The 13,996-nt window shown below is 40.2% G+C and overlaps 1 protein-coding gene across 5 annotated transcripts in view; it reads left to right on the top strand.

Annotated features, from left to right (window-relative positions):
- LDAH (lipid droplet associated hydrolase) overlaps positions 1-13,996 on the top strand; it is a 130,699-nt gene that overhangs the window by 106,485 nt on the left and 10,218 nt on the right. For 4 of the 5 annotated variants that reach the window (XR_004251275.2, XR_004251273.2, XR_009209340.1 and 1 more), the window contains exon 6: positions 6,502-6,584. Coding sequence is in view for 1 of the 5 variants with exons in the window: in XM_032172343.2 (XP_032028234.1) it covers positions 6,502-6,584 (83 nt within the window). In the remaining 4 variants the exon portion in view is untranslated. Of the gene's footprint in view, positions 1-6,501; positions 6,585-13,996 lie in introns of those variants that run through there. The other variant, XM_032172344.2, reaches the window with a different exon arrangement.

The raw sequence follows: 13,996 nt of genomic DNA, 5'->3' as shown, positions 1-13,996 counted from the left end.
ACTTTATTTCCATTATTATTAAATGTTAATATATAATGAAATAATTATACAACTCACCATAATGTAGAAAAGTGGGAGGGAGCCCTGAGCTTCTTTTCCTGCAGCTAGACAATCCCATCTGAGGGTGATGGGAGACAGTGACAGATGATCAGGCATTATATTGTCATAAAGAGCACGCAACCTAGATCCCGTGCATGCCCAGTTCACAGTATGGTTTGCACTCCTCTGAGAATCTAATGCTGCCAGTGATCTGACAGGAGGTAGAGCTTAGGCAGTAATGCAAGCAATGGGGAATGCCTGTAAATACAGATAAAGCTTCACTTGCTTGCCTGCTGCTCACCTCCTGCCATGTGACAGTACTGGTGCTGCTCTAGTGGATGCATTGTTGGTTATGACGTTCTCTGGTGGACTGGTAGAAACAGTAACTATTCTCAATTCAGGGATTATTCCCTCTAATTCTTTCAGATGATTCCTTCCCCCAGCTTCTCAAAGTTTCTCATACAATTGTGCTGATCTGTACCTAGCTGAAATTCAGGGGGTCCCCTCTGCAGATCTCTGGAGCTTTCTCTCACTCACTACAGCTTTTTCCTTCTACAACTCTGCCCTACCAAAAACCACTGCAGTAGCCTCCCCAAACTATCACCTCTATCTCCTTGATTACAAATGCATTCTTTTAATCAGGTATGTTAACATGGCAAGCATGGAGACAACTGCCTTTGAAAGAAGAGTTACTTACAATTCTTGAGAGGAAGGGGCATTCCACACTAGGCAGGGCCTCATGGGGAAGCACCCAGTTGGGGAAGGAGGCAGAAGGAGCACAGGAGAGCATGGCCCAGAGCCTCCATTGTGGTCCCCATGGGAAGGAAGGGATGAGGCAGGTTAGGCAGCTGAGCAGGTTTAGTTAGGACTGGCTGGTATGAAAAATTCTGGTGGGCTTTGAGCTATAGGGGTAGTTCCTAGATGTCTTGTGTCCGGTCCTGAAATAATTTCCAGCAGGATTTAGAGTGATTTAGAGTATTTGGCTTGTTGTGTGAGAGTTTTCTAAAGGAGGTGGTTAGTGGGTATGGCCTTTGGATTGGTTGTTTGCATATGAAAGAAATGTTCACCGTGGAATCATTTGCTATCTCTAAGAATTAGCTAGTCATGGGAAGGGCAGCCTCTCTCGGACAAGCAAGGCCTCCAAGATGTCAAAGCATCATAAAATGAAGACAATAAAAAACAATTAATGCACTTATCAACTGAGGGAGATTACCAAGCTCTGCTTGTACTTCTCCTTTTTGCACTGTAGCCTGAAAACTTTTCAAATGATAAGCTGAGACAATCATAAGATTCCTCTCATTCGTTTCTCTTTTCTCAGGGATTGCTGTCTTTTTGTTGCTCAATATCCAGTGTCTTGAAAACTTTTTTCTTCATGTATTTTATCTTTTTTTTTTTTTAGTTGTTTCAGGATTTTGGGTAGGAGGGTAAATCCAGTCCCTCTTACTCCATCTTGTTCCGAAGTAGAACTATGGGAGATCATTTCCATTTGAAATTAAAATTCAGTTGAGATTTTTGGGAACCAATAACAGTTTAAACAGGTTTGGCTTCTATATTGATAATTCAGCAGTCTTTATTAACAGATTGGAGTGTTAGAGCAAGGTAGCGAAAAGACAGAGCATCTAAGCCAAGACAAAGGATGGGTGGGAAGACTTCAAGTAGACAGAATGCCATGAACAAAATGGTTGAGGATGCAAATTTTATGTGTTTAGAGGATAAGTAACTCACATTCACTGGAAAGCATGAGTCTTCAAATGGAGCCAAGTTTCAACATAGGTTGGGATCAGATTTTGTTGAGAAGGCTAATGGGAGTTATAAAGAAAATGAGAATTTCTCTTTCCATAAAATCTGTCTTTTCCTCATGGTGTTCCCCAAACTTTTTTTTCTCCTAAGCCCTCACTAATATTCATTTTTCATTCCTTCACCTTCTCCTAATATCTAATCCATTTCTTAGCTCTGTAAGGTCAGCCTTATTTGTAGCTCTAGAACTTCACTAGAAGTTCAGTAAGGTAGACATTAGCCATATGTGGCTATTTAAATGTAAATGAATTAAATCAAATTGAAATTTCAGTTCCTTATTGTCCTGGCCACATTTCAGGTGTTCAAGAGGCATATCTAGCCAAGGGCCTTTGTATTGGTTGGATAGCACAGGGAACATTTCCACCATCACAGGAAGTTATATTGCATAGTACTACTCTAGAATGTGCTCAGAGGCAAAATTTTAAATTTCATATGCAGTATAACTATGTGAAAACTAAGACTTAACAATAAAATTTTAAAGATTTAAATGAAGTCATCAAAATAGTAATATTGATTATTTTTCACTAAGCTCTTGCTAATCATTTCTTCTACTCATATAATTTCTGTGTTTTATATACAGAGCACATGTTTATAGCAGGAAAAATTATGTCTTTGATCATTTATTCTTTTTCATACTATAAGCACTTTAAGCCTCATTCTCTCCCCACTAGACAATATAATAGTATTCTAACTAGTCTCTTAGAAAATAATACAAATTGAAAAAGAGAAGGGCTATAGAAGAAAAATGACTTAGAGGATTAGTCTAAGAGAGCCAATACCCTACTAGTAGGAGTTCCAGAAAGAGGGGATGGAGAAAACAGGGGAAGAAATTACCAAAGAAATAATAAAAGAAAATTTTCCAGAAAGAAAGTTGGTAAGTCCAAACAGTGAATGGGTCTGCTGGATTTCCAGTCTAATTAAGGAACAGAAGACTTGTATTAGGGCATATTCCTATGAAACTTCAGGATTCTAGAGTTAAGACAGCTGAGTTTGAGGATAAGGAGATGGGATAGGGGCAGGGCAAAGGGAAGTAGTCACATTCCAAGAAACTAAAATTGAAATCATTAACCTTGGATGCTGGAAGATAATAAACTGGAGGGTAAGCCCCTTTCAGCTTAAAATTCTATGTACAGCCAAACTATGTGATTCATGTGGGAAAAGAAACAAAAATTAGACATGTAAACATTTATAAAAATTCCTGTGTCTTTTTATTAGTTACTGGAAAATGTACTTCAGTAAAGTAAGGGAATAAACCAAGAATGAGAAAGTCATGAACAGAATCCATAAAACGGGGAATCCAGTCCAGAGAAGTGGCAAAGGGAAGTCCAAGGATGACAGCTATGCAGCAGGCCTGGAGAGCGACCCGTCCAAGATTGGATCAAAAGAATGGAAGGCTCTGTGGGGGGAGGAACAGAATAAATGAATTATTGGATGTGTTTGCACATTTGGGAATAAAATCTGATGCATTTTTGAAGAAAGTAGAGAATTTTCATTGTCTACCCATGAAAAAAGAAAATCAAGTAAAGGCAAAAAATAATTCTAGGGAAGACAAAACGACGCACAAAGAAAGAAACTATAACCTATTTGAAAGGGAGGCAGGGAAGTGAGAGGAGAAGAAAGGACAGGCAAATCACCTGGGATTCCATCAACCAGAGATAATGTGTTGTTATTTTATTGTTTATCTTTTCAAATAAATCTGTACCATACACATAATGTATCTTTACAATAGTGGGATCATACTGTACTATTTCATGGTTTGCTTTTTGTCAGTTACTATTATTTTTAAATATGTATTTGACATTATATAGTCTGCAGGATAATTTTTAATAGGTTATAGAATAATTAATTTAGTGAATAGACCATAATGTATTAATCAAATCTCTGTTGCTTTAATTTAGTTTGTCCTTATAAATTCCCTGAAATATAGTAAAACAAAGACAGCTCTGATTTTGGAACCAGGACTTAGAGTCTTATAGTCCAGCTTCTTAGTGTATAACTGCGACTAAATATCCTGTCCTGATTTAGGAGATTAGGCCAAGAAAATGCAGAATATTTACTCCTATATGTACTCATGCTAACATCACAGACAGGCAAGAATGACTAAAGTGCTACTTTTTAGGATTACATCATGGCTGTATTTAAGGGAGCATCTCCTACCCTATTCTCTGTCTAGAGTGCTGCTAACCCAAGTATCTGCATGGTTCATTTTCTCATTTCATTCAAGTTCTTCTCTGTTCACACATCCCCTTGTCAGGGAGGTCTTTTCAGTGAACTTTACATAAAATAGGCCACTTCTGTCACTGCACAGAGTTATCTCCTAAGCTGATTTTCTTTTTCTCCATAGCACTTTCTCACCATCTATCATCCCAACACTAAAATATAAGCTCAAGAACAGTTTTTCTGTCTTGTTTGTTGCTCCATCTCCGGCGCCTAAAATAATGCCTGGCATAAAGTAAGTAGGTGCTCAGTCATCTTTGAATGAGCAAACAAATGAATGAGTTAATTAACTGGGACTTAGAAAACAATAGGAACAACCCAAGAAGGCAGTGAAGGGAAATTCTAAGTCGACAGTGGTCCAGATTAGAGCAGAAGGTCTAAGGGTCCTGGAAAGGAGGTCTCCAGGAAGAACTGACTCAGAAAAATATTGAGTAGAGTTAGAGGGAAAAAAAAGGTAACTGTAACAAAAACAAATGTTGGAGGACAGAGACTTGTAAGAATGGAAGTGTGGTTCTAGATACCAGTTGGCTCAGCAGTGAACAATATTTAGAAGTAAAGGTGTAAGTATATTATTTAAGTAAGAATAGAATAATTCAAAATAAGATATAAACATGTTGAGAAGATGGCAGGAAGGAATGGTAGGGCCGTAAAAGTAAGCTAAATCCTAATCTCTAATAGCAACTCAGCAAGGGTAATGAATAAGTTATCAAGAAATGACAAAATGATCGTAAGTGTTTAGAGGTTAGAAGATAACTGGTGGAAGGACAGCTAAAAGAGTTCAGAGAGGCCTCCTCTAGGAAACGGGTCTAGAAATAGGAAATGATGGAAAAGGAAACTATGGTTTGGCACTACAACCATTTCTGTGATATTTGATATGAAACTATATATGTGTGTGTGTTACCTTGATAAAACTTTAAACAAGGAAAGCAGAGGCAAAATGTAAAAATTAATAATCTGGGAGCTGGGTGCGGTGGCTCATGCCTGTAATCCCAGCACTTTGAGAGGCCAAGGCAGGTGGATCTTCTGAGGTCAGGAGTTCAAGACCAGCCTGACCAACATGGTGAAACCCTGTCTCTACTAAAAATACAAAATTAGCTGAGCATGGTGGTGCGTGCCTGTAATCCCAGCTACTCTGGAGGCCGAGGCAGGAGAATTGCATGAACCCGGGAGGTGGAGGTTGCAGTGAGCCACGATCGTGCCATTGCACTCCAGCCCGGGCAACAGAACAAAACTCCATCTCAAAAAACAATAATAATCTGGAACTAAAATTCCAGATGGTTGAAGCCACAGGGATGGAGGCAGGATGGCAGGATGGGAGGAAGGCATGGGGAAAGTGCAAGTATGCTAAGGTCATGCCTTGTTTAGATGAGTAATTCCAGACAGCAAGAGAAAATAAAAAGTAAGTTTGCAGTTTTTAGGTAAGGCTAACCACTAGATAAATAAAAATGGAATTTATACTTTCAGATAGTTAATGAAGAGAAATTTGTTAAATCCTGGGTGGGGAGGAAAATTCATCATTCACACTAAAGATAAGAGTCAGAAATAACAAGAAAGCATAGGGTATATAAAGCAAGATGACTGGAGTCAGACCAAATAGCTTTGATCTCAATATATGTGAATATGTTTAGTCCCTCTATTTAAGAAACAGAGACTTTAAAACTGCATTTTTAAAGAAGTCCACTTACATGATTTCAAGAGACATACTTGAAACAAAATGACAAAAGATTGAAAATGAAGGGAAGGACAGATGCTGGCAAAAAAGAAAACAAGGTAAGAATAATAATACCAGCCAAAATGGAATTGAAGGTACAAAGCATTGAATGAAAATTTTCTTACCAGTACAAGAAAGCCACATAAATTCATGTTATCTCTGGCTTTCTTCCTCTTTCCTAGGTATTTGACATCTTGAAAGTGAGCATCACTTTGCTTATTTTGCAGCCAGTATAATGGGACTAACCCTTATTGAAAACTCCTGGAGATCTTTAAACGTATTTTTAAAAATAAATAATCCTTTTAGTTGTTTCCTTTTAAAAAAAAAAAAAAGCCAGTATATTTTCATGTTAGTAACTGTTTGCATTTTCTTGGTATACATGATTTATTGGTAACAATTTGTACTTCTAAGCCTTAAATCAAAATAGCACATATTGGTCTGGTAAAATTGCACACATCATCTGCTGTGGTATCTGACATTGGGCTGTGGAACTGTTAAACTTTCGCTATGGAGAAGCCAGATGAGGTTGGAAGAAGGTTCTTTTAAATGAAGTGCTCTTGTTTCCAGAGACTGTGTGCATGTTGCCTGACTCACCTTCCTCTGTTGACCTCACCAGTATCTCTCATCGGATAGCACATGCCAAAAGAAAGGAGGAACATGAATTTACTAAAATTAATTTGAAATTTGTGTTTGTTCTATATATTCTAAATGTTTGACTTTTTATTTTTTAAATGTAGCTAATGCTGCCTACCTTGGGGGCCAAGAAATGATGGAGGTGGTGAAGAGAGATGACGAAACCATAAAGGAGCATTTATGTAAGGTAATCACTTTAGTGCTGCAAGGGGATAGATAATAAGTAGATGGGCAGAGATACTGAGGGCAAGGGACTAGAACTAGTTAGAATCTGTAAGACTTTAAGGGTTGGTAGAATGACATAGAGTTCTACTTCCAGTTAAAATTGAAATAATCCTTGAAAGTTGTGTAGAGAGTAGTAAAGCTAATTGCATAATAACTTACTTTTTTATCACCTGTTTTTGTTGAATTAATTTTGGAATCAATACTTTTCTATTTTGTCAATGCATTTTAGCCTCTCTAGGCCTTCTACTGAGAAAACTCCATAATATTTATAGAACAAATAATGTTGGAATATAAATGAAACAAAATACATTATATGTTTTCTGATCTCATGACTAGTGAGCCTTTCTTATTCTCTAATGTATTAGAGTAGGAATGTCCTGCTCTGACCCTAAGACCAGTTTTGTGAAATATTCAACATTTGGGAGTTATCCTGCAAATACTAGAATCTTGCACACACACATTTGGAAGCACCAATCTCTGAAACTGTAAGACTAGGGTTTAGTATATGTCTAAGGTCACCCTAGAATTTGGATGACTGTGGTACTCCTGTGGCATCATTTGTCTGGCTGTCCATTCTGAGTAGGACAGAACTGTACTAATATTATAGCCACTAGCCACATGTGGTTGTTCGTGGCTAGCCTTAATTGAGTTGTGCCATGAGTGTAAAACACACATTGGATTTCAAAAGTTTAGTTCCCCCAAAAGCAAAGTATTTCATTAATTTTTATATTGATTACCTGTTGAAATGATACTACCTTAGTAGTGGATTAAGTAAAACATATTAAAAGTAATTTCACCCATTCCTTTATACTTTTTTAAACATTGTAACTAGGATATTCTAAAATTGCATATGTACCTTGCTTTATACTTCTGTTGGACAGCATCAGTCTTAAACTTTACAATTGGTGCTGAACTATGATACCTGCTGAAATGATCCCTGCTGAATGGCAAACTCTCATAGGACTCAGGAGCAATCCACAAGTGAAATACAAGATAACCCACTGGACTTAGAATGTCTTTATAAGCCTTGATACATTTGACTTAAACTTTTCTACATTGTTAATCCTGAATTCCATAACCTCCCAATACAATTATCTTAAAACAAGAAGTGTATATGTTCTTAAAATTTTTTTTTTAGAATATTGAAAATATTCACCCAGAGAGGACTTTTGAAAATGCCAGTGTGTTTTTGTCTCATGGCCGTAGTAGTCATCATATCTCTGAAATAGCAATTGGCTAGAGATTGAAATTTGGAAACCAGAAGGAAGCCCTCACTAGCCGAAGGGAGAGTGCTGGGGCCTCAGGAGGGCCCTCTCTCCAGGGCTTTCAGCTACTTCCAGTCATTGAGCGATGTGAAAATACAAGAAAAACAGTATTTTATTTTTCATTTAAACTATAAGTGAATCTGTTTCAAAAATGCATTTAAGTTCTTCCAGGTTGGGAGTTCATAAAAACAGCTCAACTCTCAGTTAATAATAAGACTGGCAGATGCTCACTTCCAAAATTCACACTTGCTGAACAACTAGACCCATCATGTGTCAGAGCCTGCCTTACCACCTGTGGAAGCCAGCTGCTGTAAAATACTCATCATTTCTGGATTCAGCTTGTGTGTTGTGCTCAGAAAAAGGTCAAAGAAAGGTGCTAACTTATTCTTGTCCTAAGTGAAATCCATATGCAAGTGTAATCATTCCCAGATAGAGGGCTGTTCATGATAATTATGTCAGGACTGTAGGTTTACTGAAATTTTATGGGGAAATACGGGGGTATAATGGTAGACGGTAGACATTTCAAGGTTAATATTAACACACAGTCACAGGAATAAACTTTTTCAACTCCAGGCAATAGTTTCGTTTTTGAGAGAGCGTTAAATAAATATACTTCTAGAATATGGGGAAACAAAGCATTGTTTCATTTAATCATGCAAAACTACCTTGCAGTTAATTCATTATCCTTTCTACCAGCAAAATTCAAGCTCTCCACTAGAATAATACAATTACAGCTCCTAAGTGAAACTAGGTACAGAGAGACAGGAAGTTTATTGCAACTTTTTGTTTCTGTAATAAAAAGAGGAAACATGCTGTAATTTAATATTGGTAGAAGTTGAATCAACATATGTCCCAGTCTACTTGAGAAAATAAGGAAACTTAAAAGTGCACATAGTTCTAGGAAGATAGTGGGCATTGCCTCCTGCCTTCCAAACACCCCCGATAACTAGTCAAACTAAAACCAGTGCCCAGGATTAGAAATATTCCTATTTAGGTATCTTAATTGAGGATACTCTTTCCCATTTCCACCCAAACAAAGGCGTTCAGAAACTTCAGAACTATCCAGAACTGTCCAGTGTGAATAGTCATCGAGCCACACATTTTGTTGAAAAATCATTTCCTGTATCTCAGTTATTCAACTAAAAATAGTTCTGAAAAATATATCTTTGTGCCATCCAGCCAGAATGCCACAGGAAAGTTAGTCTAAAAATAAGCTTTCTACTGTATCATGCGGACAGCTTTCTACTTCTTTCTCCTCCCCAAGAGAACTATCATACCATAATCTGCAGGCTTTGGTTCTAAATTCAAATTTTCTACCACTGGATTTCCATTTGACACAAGAAGAGAGCTTTTTATATGCTTGAGGAAAATGGGCATTTTTATCTCTAAAAGATCTGTTGGGCTGATTATCCTCCTTCTGAGGTCCAGTGACTTTATACACAGTATTGGACATAAAGTAATTTATTTTATTAAAATAATTTTTCTTTCCTGGAGCAAATATAACAGACTCATAGTTGTTTCCAAAGGAGTATACCATGGTTTATGGCATCATAGGTTATTTCTTTTTCCTTTTTTTGTGTTTTTGAGATAGAGTCTTGCACTGTCGCCCGGGCTAGAGTGCAGTGGGATGATCTCGGCTCACTGCAACCTCCACTCCCTGGGTTCAAGCGATTCTCTTGCCTCAGCCTCCCGAGTAGCTGGGATTACAGGTACCTGCCACCACACCCAGCTATTTTTTACTAGAGACAGGGTTTCACCATGTTGGTCAGGCTGGTCTCAAACTTGACCTTGTGATTTACCCGCCTCGGCCTCCCAAGGTGCTGGGATTACAGGCATGAGCCACTGCGCCTGGCCTATAGGTTATTTTGTCATTTGACTAAATCCTGCTTGTCTAGTGTCATCCCCAAGAGGCCTTCCCAGTCCTTGGTTTTGGTTAGATGTTACTCCCTATGTAAAGTTATATTGCATTTACACACAGTATTTAAACAATCAACCTTCACCTTTCCCCACATTGAGGTAAGGAACTGTGTCTTCTTCATCTTGATATCCCCTAGGGCCTAGCATAATTCATACCTGGTAAACAGTCAGTAAATATGTGCTTGACGTTGTGGCTTAGGCACTGGCCTGAGAACAAGAAGTCATGATATGCCACACTAAAGAGACTGTTTTGGGGAGCTATTGAAGGGTCCAAGCATGGGGGTAACAGGGTGACAGTCAAAACATTTGACAACCATATGATATAGGGATTGACCAATCAGAATGTATGCCAGCTATGAACAGCCAGTTCAGGGGCACCAGTTCATATCAGTTAGCCCTAGGAATTTGGTGAGATTAACAAATGAGAGGGATTATTTTGAGGGCAAATGTGTGGTATAATACTAGAAAAGGATGAAATATGAGTTGGGGATCCTGTTTACAAAGCTTTTATAAGAACTAAGGCATTGGGATTGAGGATGGGAAGATTTAGGAGATAGAATCAAAGGTACTGAGTACTAACAGGATATTGGGGAATGGAGATGGAGGAATCTAAGATTATTTCTCTGTATCTGGACTTAAGACAGGGAATATGGGAAGAGAAGCAGCAGCAAGTTATGGGAGATGGCTGAACAAGTGGTTCATTTTGGTACTTATATTTGAGATGCCAGTGGGACATGCAAGTGGATCCGTGTCTGGCAGGCCCTGGATGTATGGGTGTAAAGCTTAGAAAGGTATTTGAGGCTGACTTTTGGTTGAGGAGTGATGAGGCTGTAGTTAAAGCCAAAAGCATGGGTAATAGCAGCCTAAAGAAGTATACAGAATAAGGAGAGAGGACTTCTAATGACTGATTGTTGGGGAACCCAGCTTAGGGGTTGGGAGAAAGACGAGGAGCCACTGAATGAATAAGATGGGAGGGGAGGTAAGAAGGATGGGAATGAGAACCAGGATGAAATAAACCAAAGGAAGAGAATCAACTGTGCGTTTTCACCACCCCAATCCCAGCTTGTCTGGAAACCTCTGGAGTATTCTCTTTTATGAGGCACCTGGTGTGTCAGAGGCAAGTAAGAGGTCAGCACTCCCTTGTTCTGTCACTGTTCTAAGCCATAAGGGATGCATGTCTCATTCATTGAAAAGCGAACTCATGTTTGGTTTATAAACTTGAAGTTTTCATTTCAAACCCACTTAGGGGGGAAATTCTAAACTGCCATGACCACGTTTGGCCCAGGCTTATGGAAACAGCTGGTGTGTGCTACTGCCAGACTGAATCTGAGCATCACTATCAGTACGTAGGAATCTGAAATTGCTCCAAAGAGAACACATGGAGTGCAGCTTTCAGATGAAGTTAGGCAGTAGTAGGGGGGCTGCCTGTAAGGTGGTGCTGCCCCTGCCCCCAGAGGGCCAGGCCAGGGCTACAGTGTGGCTTGGGAAAGGGGCACGTGTCCTCAAGAACAGGAACTCCTCTGCTATTGCTCTGTCCCCATCCTTCTTAGCCTGCCTTAGCCCAAAGGTGTGTGTTGCCTTTGGGAACAAACCTTGTGCAGTTGTTTGCAGATTGGGGCATGCAAATCCTTCTGACATGCACATGTCCTGCCTGCTGCAGCATAGGAAATGCTTCCTGGACCAGTTCACCAGGCCTGCCTTTCCGCCAAGCCTCGGTATTCTGAAACGGATTGTGTTAGTTCTGCCTGTTTAATTTGAAGCCGGTCCAGAATGTCATAATCATCCTGAAAATAGATAGGTTTGTTTTTATCTCAATATTTTGACCTTGAAAGCTTTATTTGGGCAATTGTGTTAACACACCCTGGGGTTCTGCAGTGGAGCCTGGTGACTGAGGGGAGGCAAACGTGCTGGAGAGCTGGGCTCCCAGAGTCTCAGCCAAGCTTCAAACACCAAATCCACCCCTGTTCATGACCCTGCTTAAGTTACCGGACCTCACTGTGCCTCCTTTGTTCATCAATAAAATGGTTTAATAATAGTATCTAGCCTCATACAGCTATTCCAAAAATATGCTATAATTCATACCTTGTAATTCAGACCTTATAAGAGTATCCATGCCAGGCACAGTGGCTCATGCCTGTAATCCCAGCACTTTGGGAGGCCGAGGCGGGTGGATCATGAGGTAAGGAGTTCGAGACCAGCCTGGCCAACATGGTGAAACCCCGTCTCTACTAAAAATACAAATATTAGCCGGGCATGGTGGTCCATGCCTATAGTCCCAGCTACTCAGGAGGCTGAGGCAGAAGAATTGCTTGAATCCAGGAGGCGGAGGTTGCAGTGAGCCGAGATCATGCTACTGCACTCCAGCCTGGGTAACAGAGCGAGACTCTGTCTCAAAAAAAAAAAAAAAAGAAAGAGTGTCTGGAATGCACTAAGCATTCAATAAATGTTTTTATTACTATTACAAAGTTAGTTATAGCCTAGTTAGGCTTCTAAGTACTTTAAAAAGACTATTTGCCTAACAGTTCCTCCTCTTACATCCCCTTTTCAGATATTTTCATTGTGTTAATGAAAGGTATTAGTGATGCTAAGTATGTGGCCAAGAGACCCCGGAATGCCCAATGCCATTCTAAATAACAGCCACCACTCCCCATAAGATGCCTCAAGGAGCTGTTGTATAGGAACCATAATGAGGGGAAAACACAATAGTACTTGATTTTTACCAAGGCTTGGGCCCCTTATTCTAGTCCAGAGAAGTCTAGTGAACTGGACTTAGCCTTTCTCTCAGTTGAGTAAAACCATTCCAGTACATTTGCCCCCTTTTGGGGCACAGATCCAGGGAAAGACAGAAACACAGGAGGAGACTGGTGCTCAGGGCCTCTTACTTTGCCAGAGGGCCTCACCAGAGGAAAGCAGAGGCCCTGGGTTAGCATCTCAGTGCAGTCCCACGTGAGAAAGACAAGCCAGTCACTTGATGGCCTCGTGGCTTGTATGTGGGAGGGAGAGGATCCTGGCCCTTTACATGTTAGCCACACAGAAAGGAGAGTGCTGCTCTGCACACCACTGTATACACAGATGGTTGTTCCAGCTACTGGAGAGTGAGCCACACAATGCCCCATAGGACCTACTCCTCCTTTGGCGCTCCCATTCCCACCGCTCCCCTCCGTGCCTGCAGAGAGAAGCAGGGTTCATAGGCCGGAAGCATTTGTGTTTTCACCTCCATCCTCAGCCACTTTTTAAAAATCTTTGGAGATTTCAGTTCTCATTTTCTCAAGAATGGTAATTGAGTCAGTCAGGAATAAACAGAAGAGAGGAAACAAGGTAACTGGAAAAACCGAAGTCCCTAAACCATCTCCCTTTCTTTAGCAATTCTGCAAGTTCCTAAAAACAGAGGCTCAGAAAGACTGCAGTGAAATGCTGACACTTTGCAGCTGCCTGTGTCTCCGACAGGGATAAGATTTTTTAAGTAACTGAAAGGAGATGTTTATATCACAGAATCGGTTTCCTTTAACATTGCAAGTTGGGGCTTACATGTCTTTGACTCTGAGGGGAGGGGAGAAGTGGAAGCCTGCTGCTGTCATCCAGACTGTCTAGACTCTCCCCAGAAATGGGCATGCATTGGAGGACCTAACAGTTTATATCCTGAGCCCGGGAAAGCTTCAAGGGGATAAAAACAGGAGATAAAGGTAGGGCAGGGGGCCCTAGCTGGGAAGTAGGGGGCCTATATGTGTAGGTACTAATTTGATCTCTTGGTATGCAACCGACTGCTTTATATCTGACCTTTTGCTTTTTTCACAAGTAATGAAACAAGCAAAAAACCTGCTGTAGTGGGAATTATTTCAAAGAAGGAAAGAAAACCTGGAGAAAGCAGGAATTACATATTTTTCTTAGACCTCTGGAAGAAAGGCCAAGAAGATAGATCTCTCTGAGAATCTGTGTCACCCCTCTTTGGTCACTGTCTCTGGTGCTGGCTTCCTGGTTGCCCTGCCATGCAGTGTAAGCTGCCAGGGAGCTACAGCTGTTCATGAAATGCTAACAGAAAGCCTTGCATTGCTCAGAAAAGTGGTGAGCATTACCTTCACTGCTGCAAGAACCCACAGGCTCACCCTGTGAGCCCACCAGGAAGAAAAGTCGGTGCCTTTCTTCATTTGGAAGATGCTCAACCAAGGATAGCCAAAGGGTACTATAGCTTAGG

The sequence above is a fragment of the Hylobates moloch genome, unplaced genomic scaffold (assembly GCF_009828535.3).
Source record: "Hylobates moloch isolate HMO894 unplaced genomic scaffold, HMol_V3 SCAFFOLD_13, whole genome shotgun sequence".
In the NCBI taxonomy this organism is placed as follows: Eukaryota; Metazoa; Chordata; class Mammalia; order Primates; family Hylobatidae; genus Hylobates; species Hylobates moloch.
The sequence above is the reverse complement of the archived record's forward strand: the minus strand, read 5'-3'. Positions and strand labels throughout refer to the sequence as shown.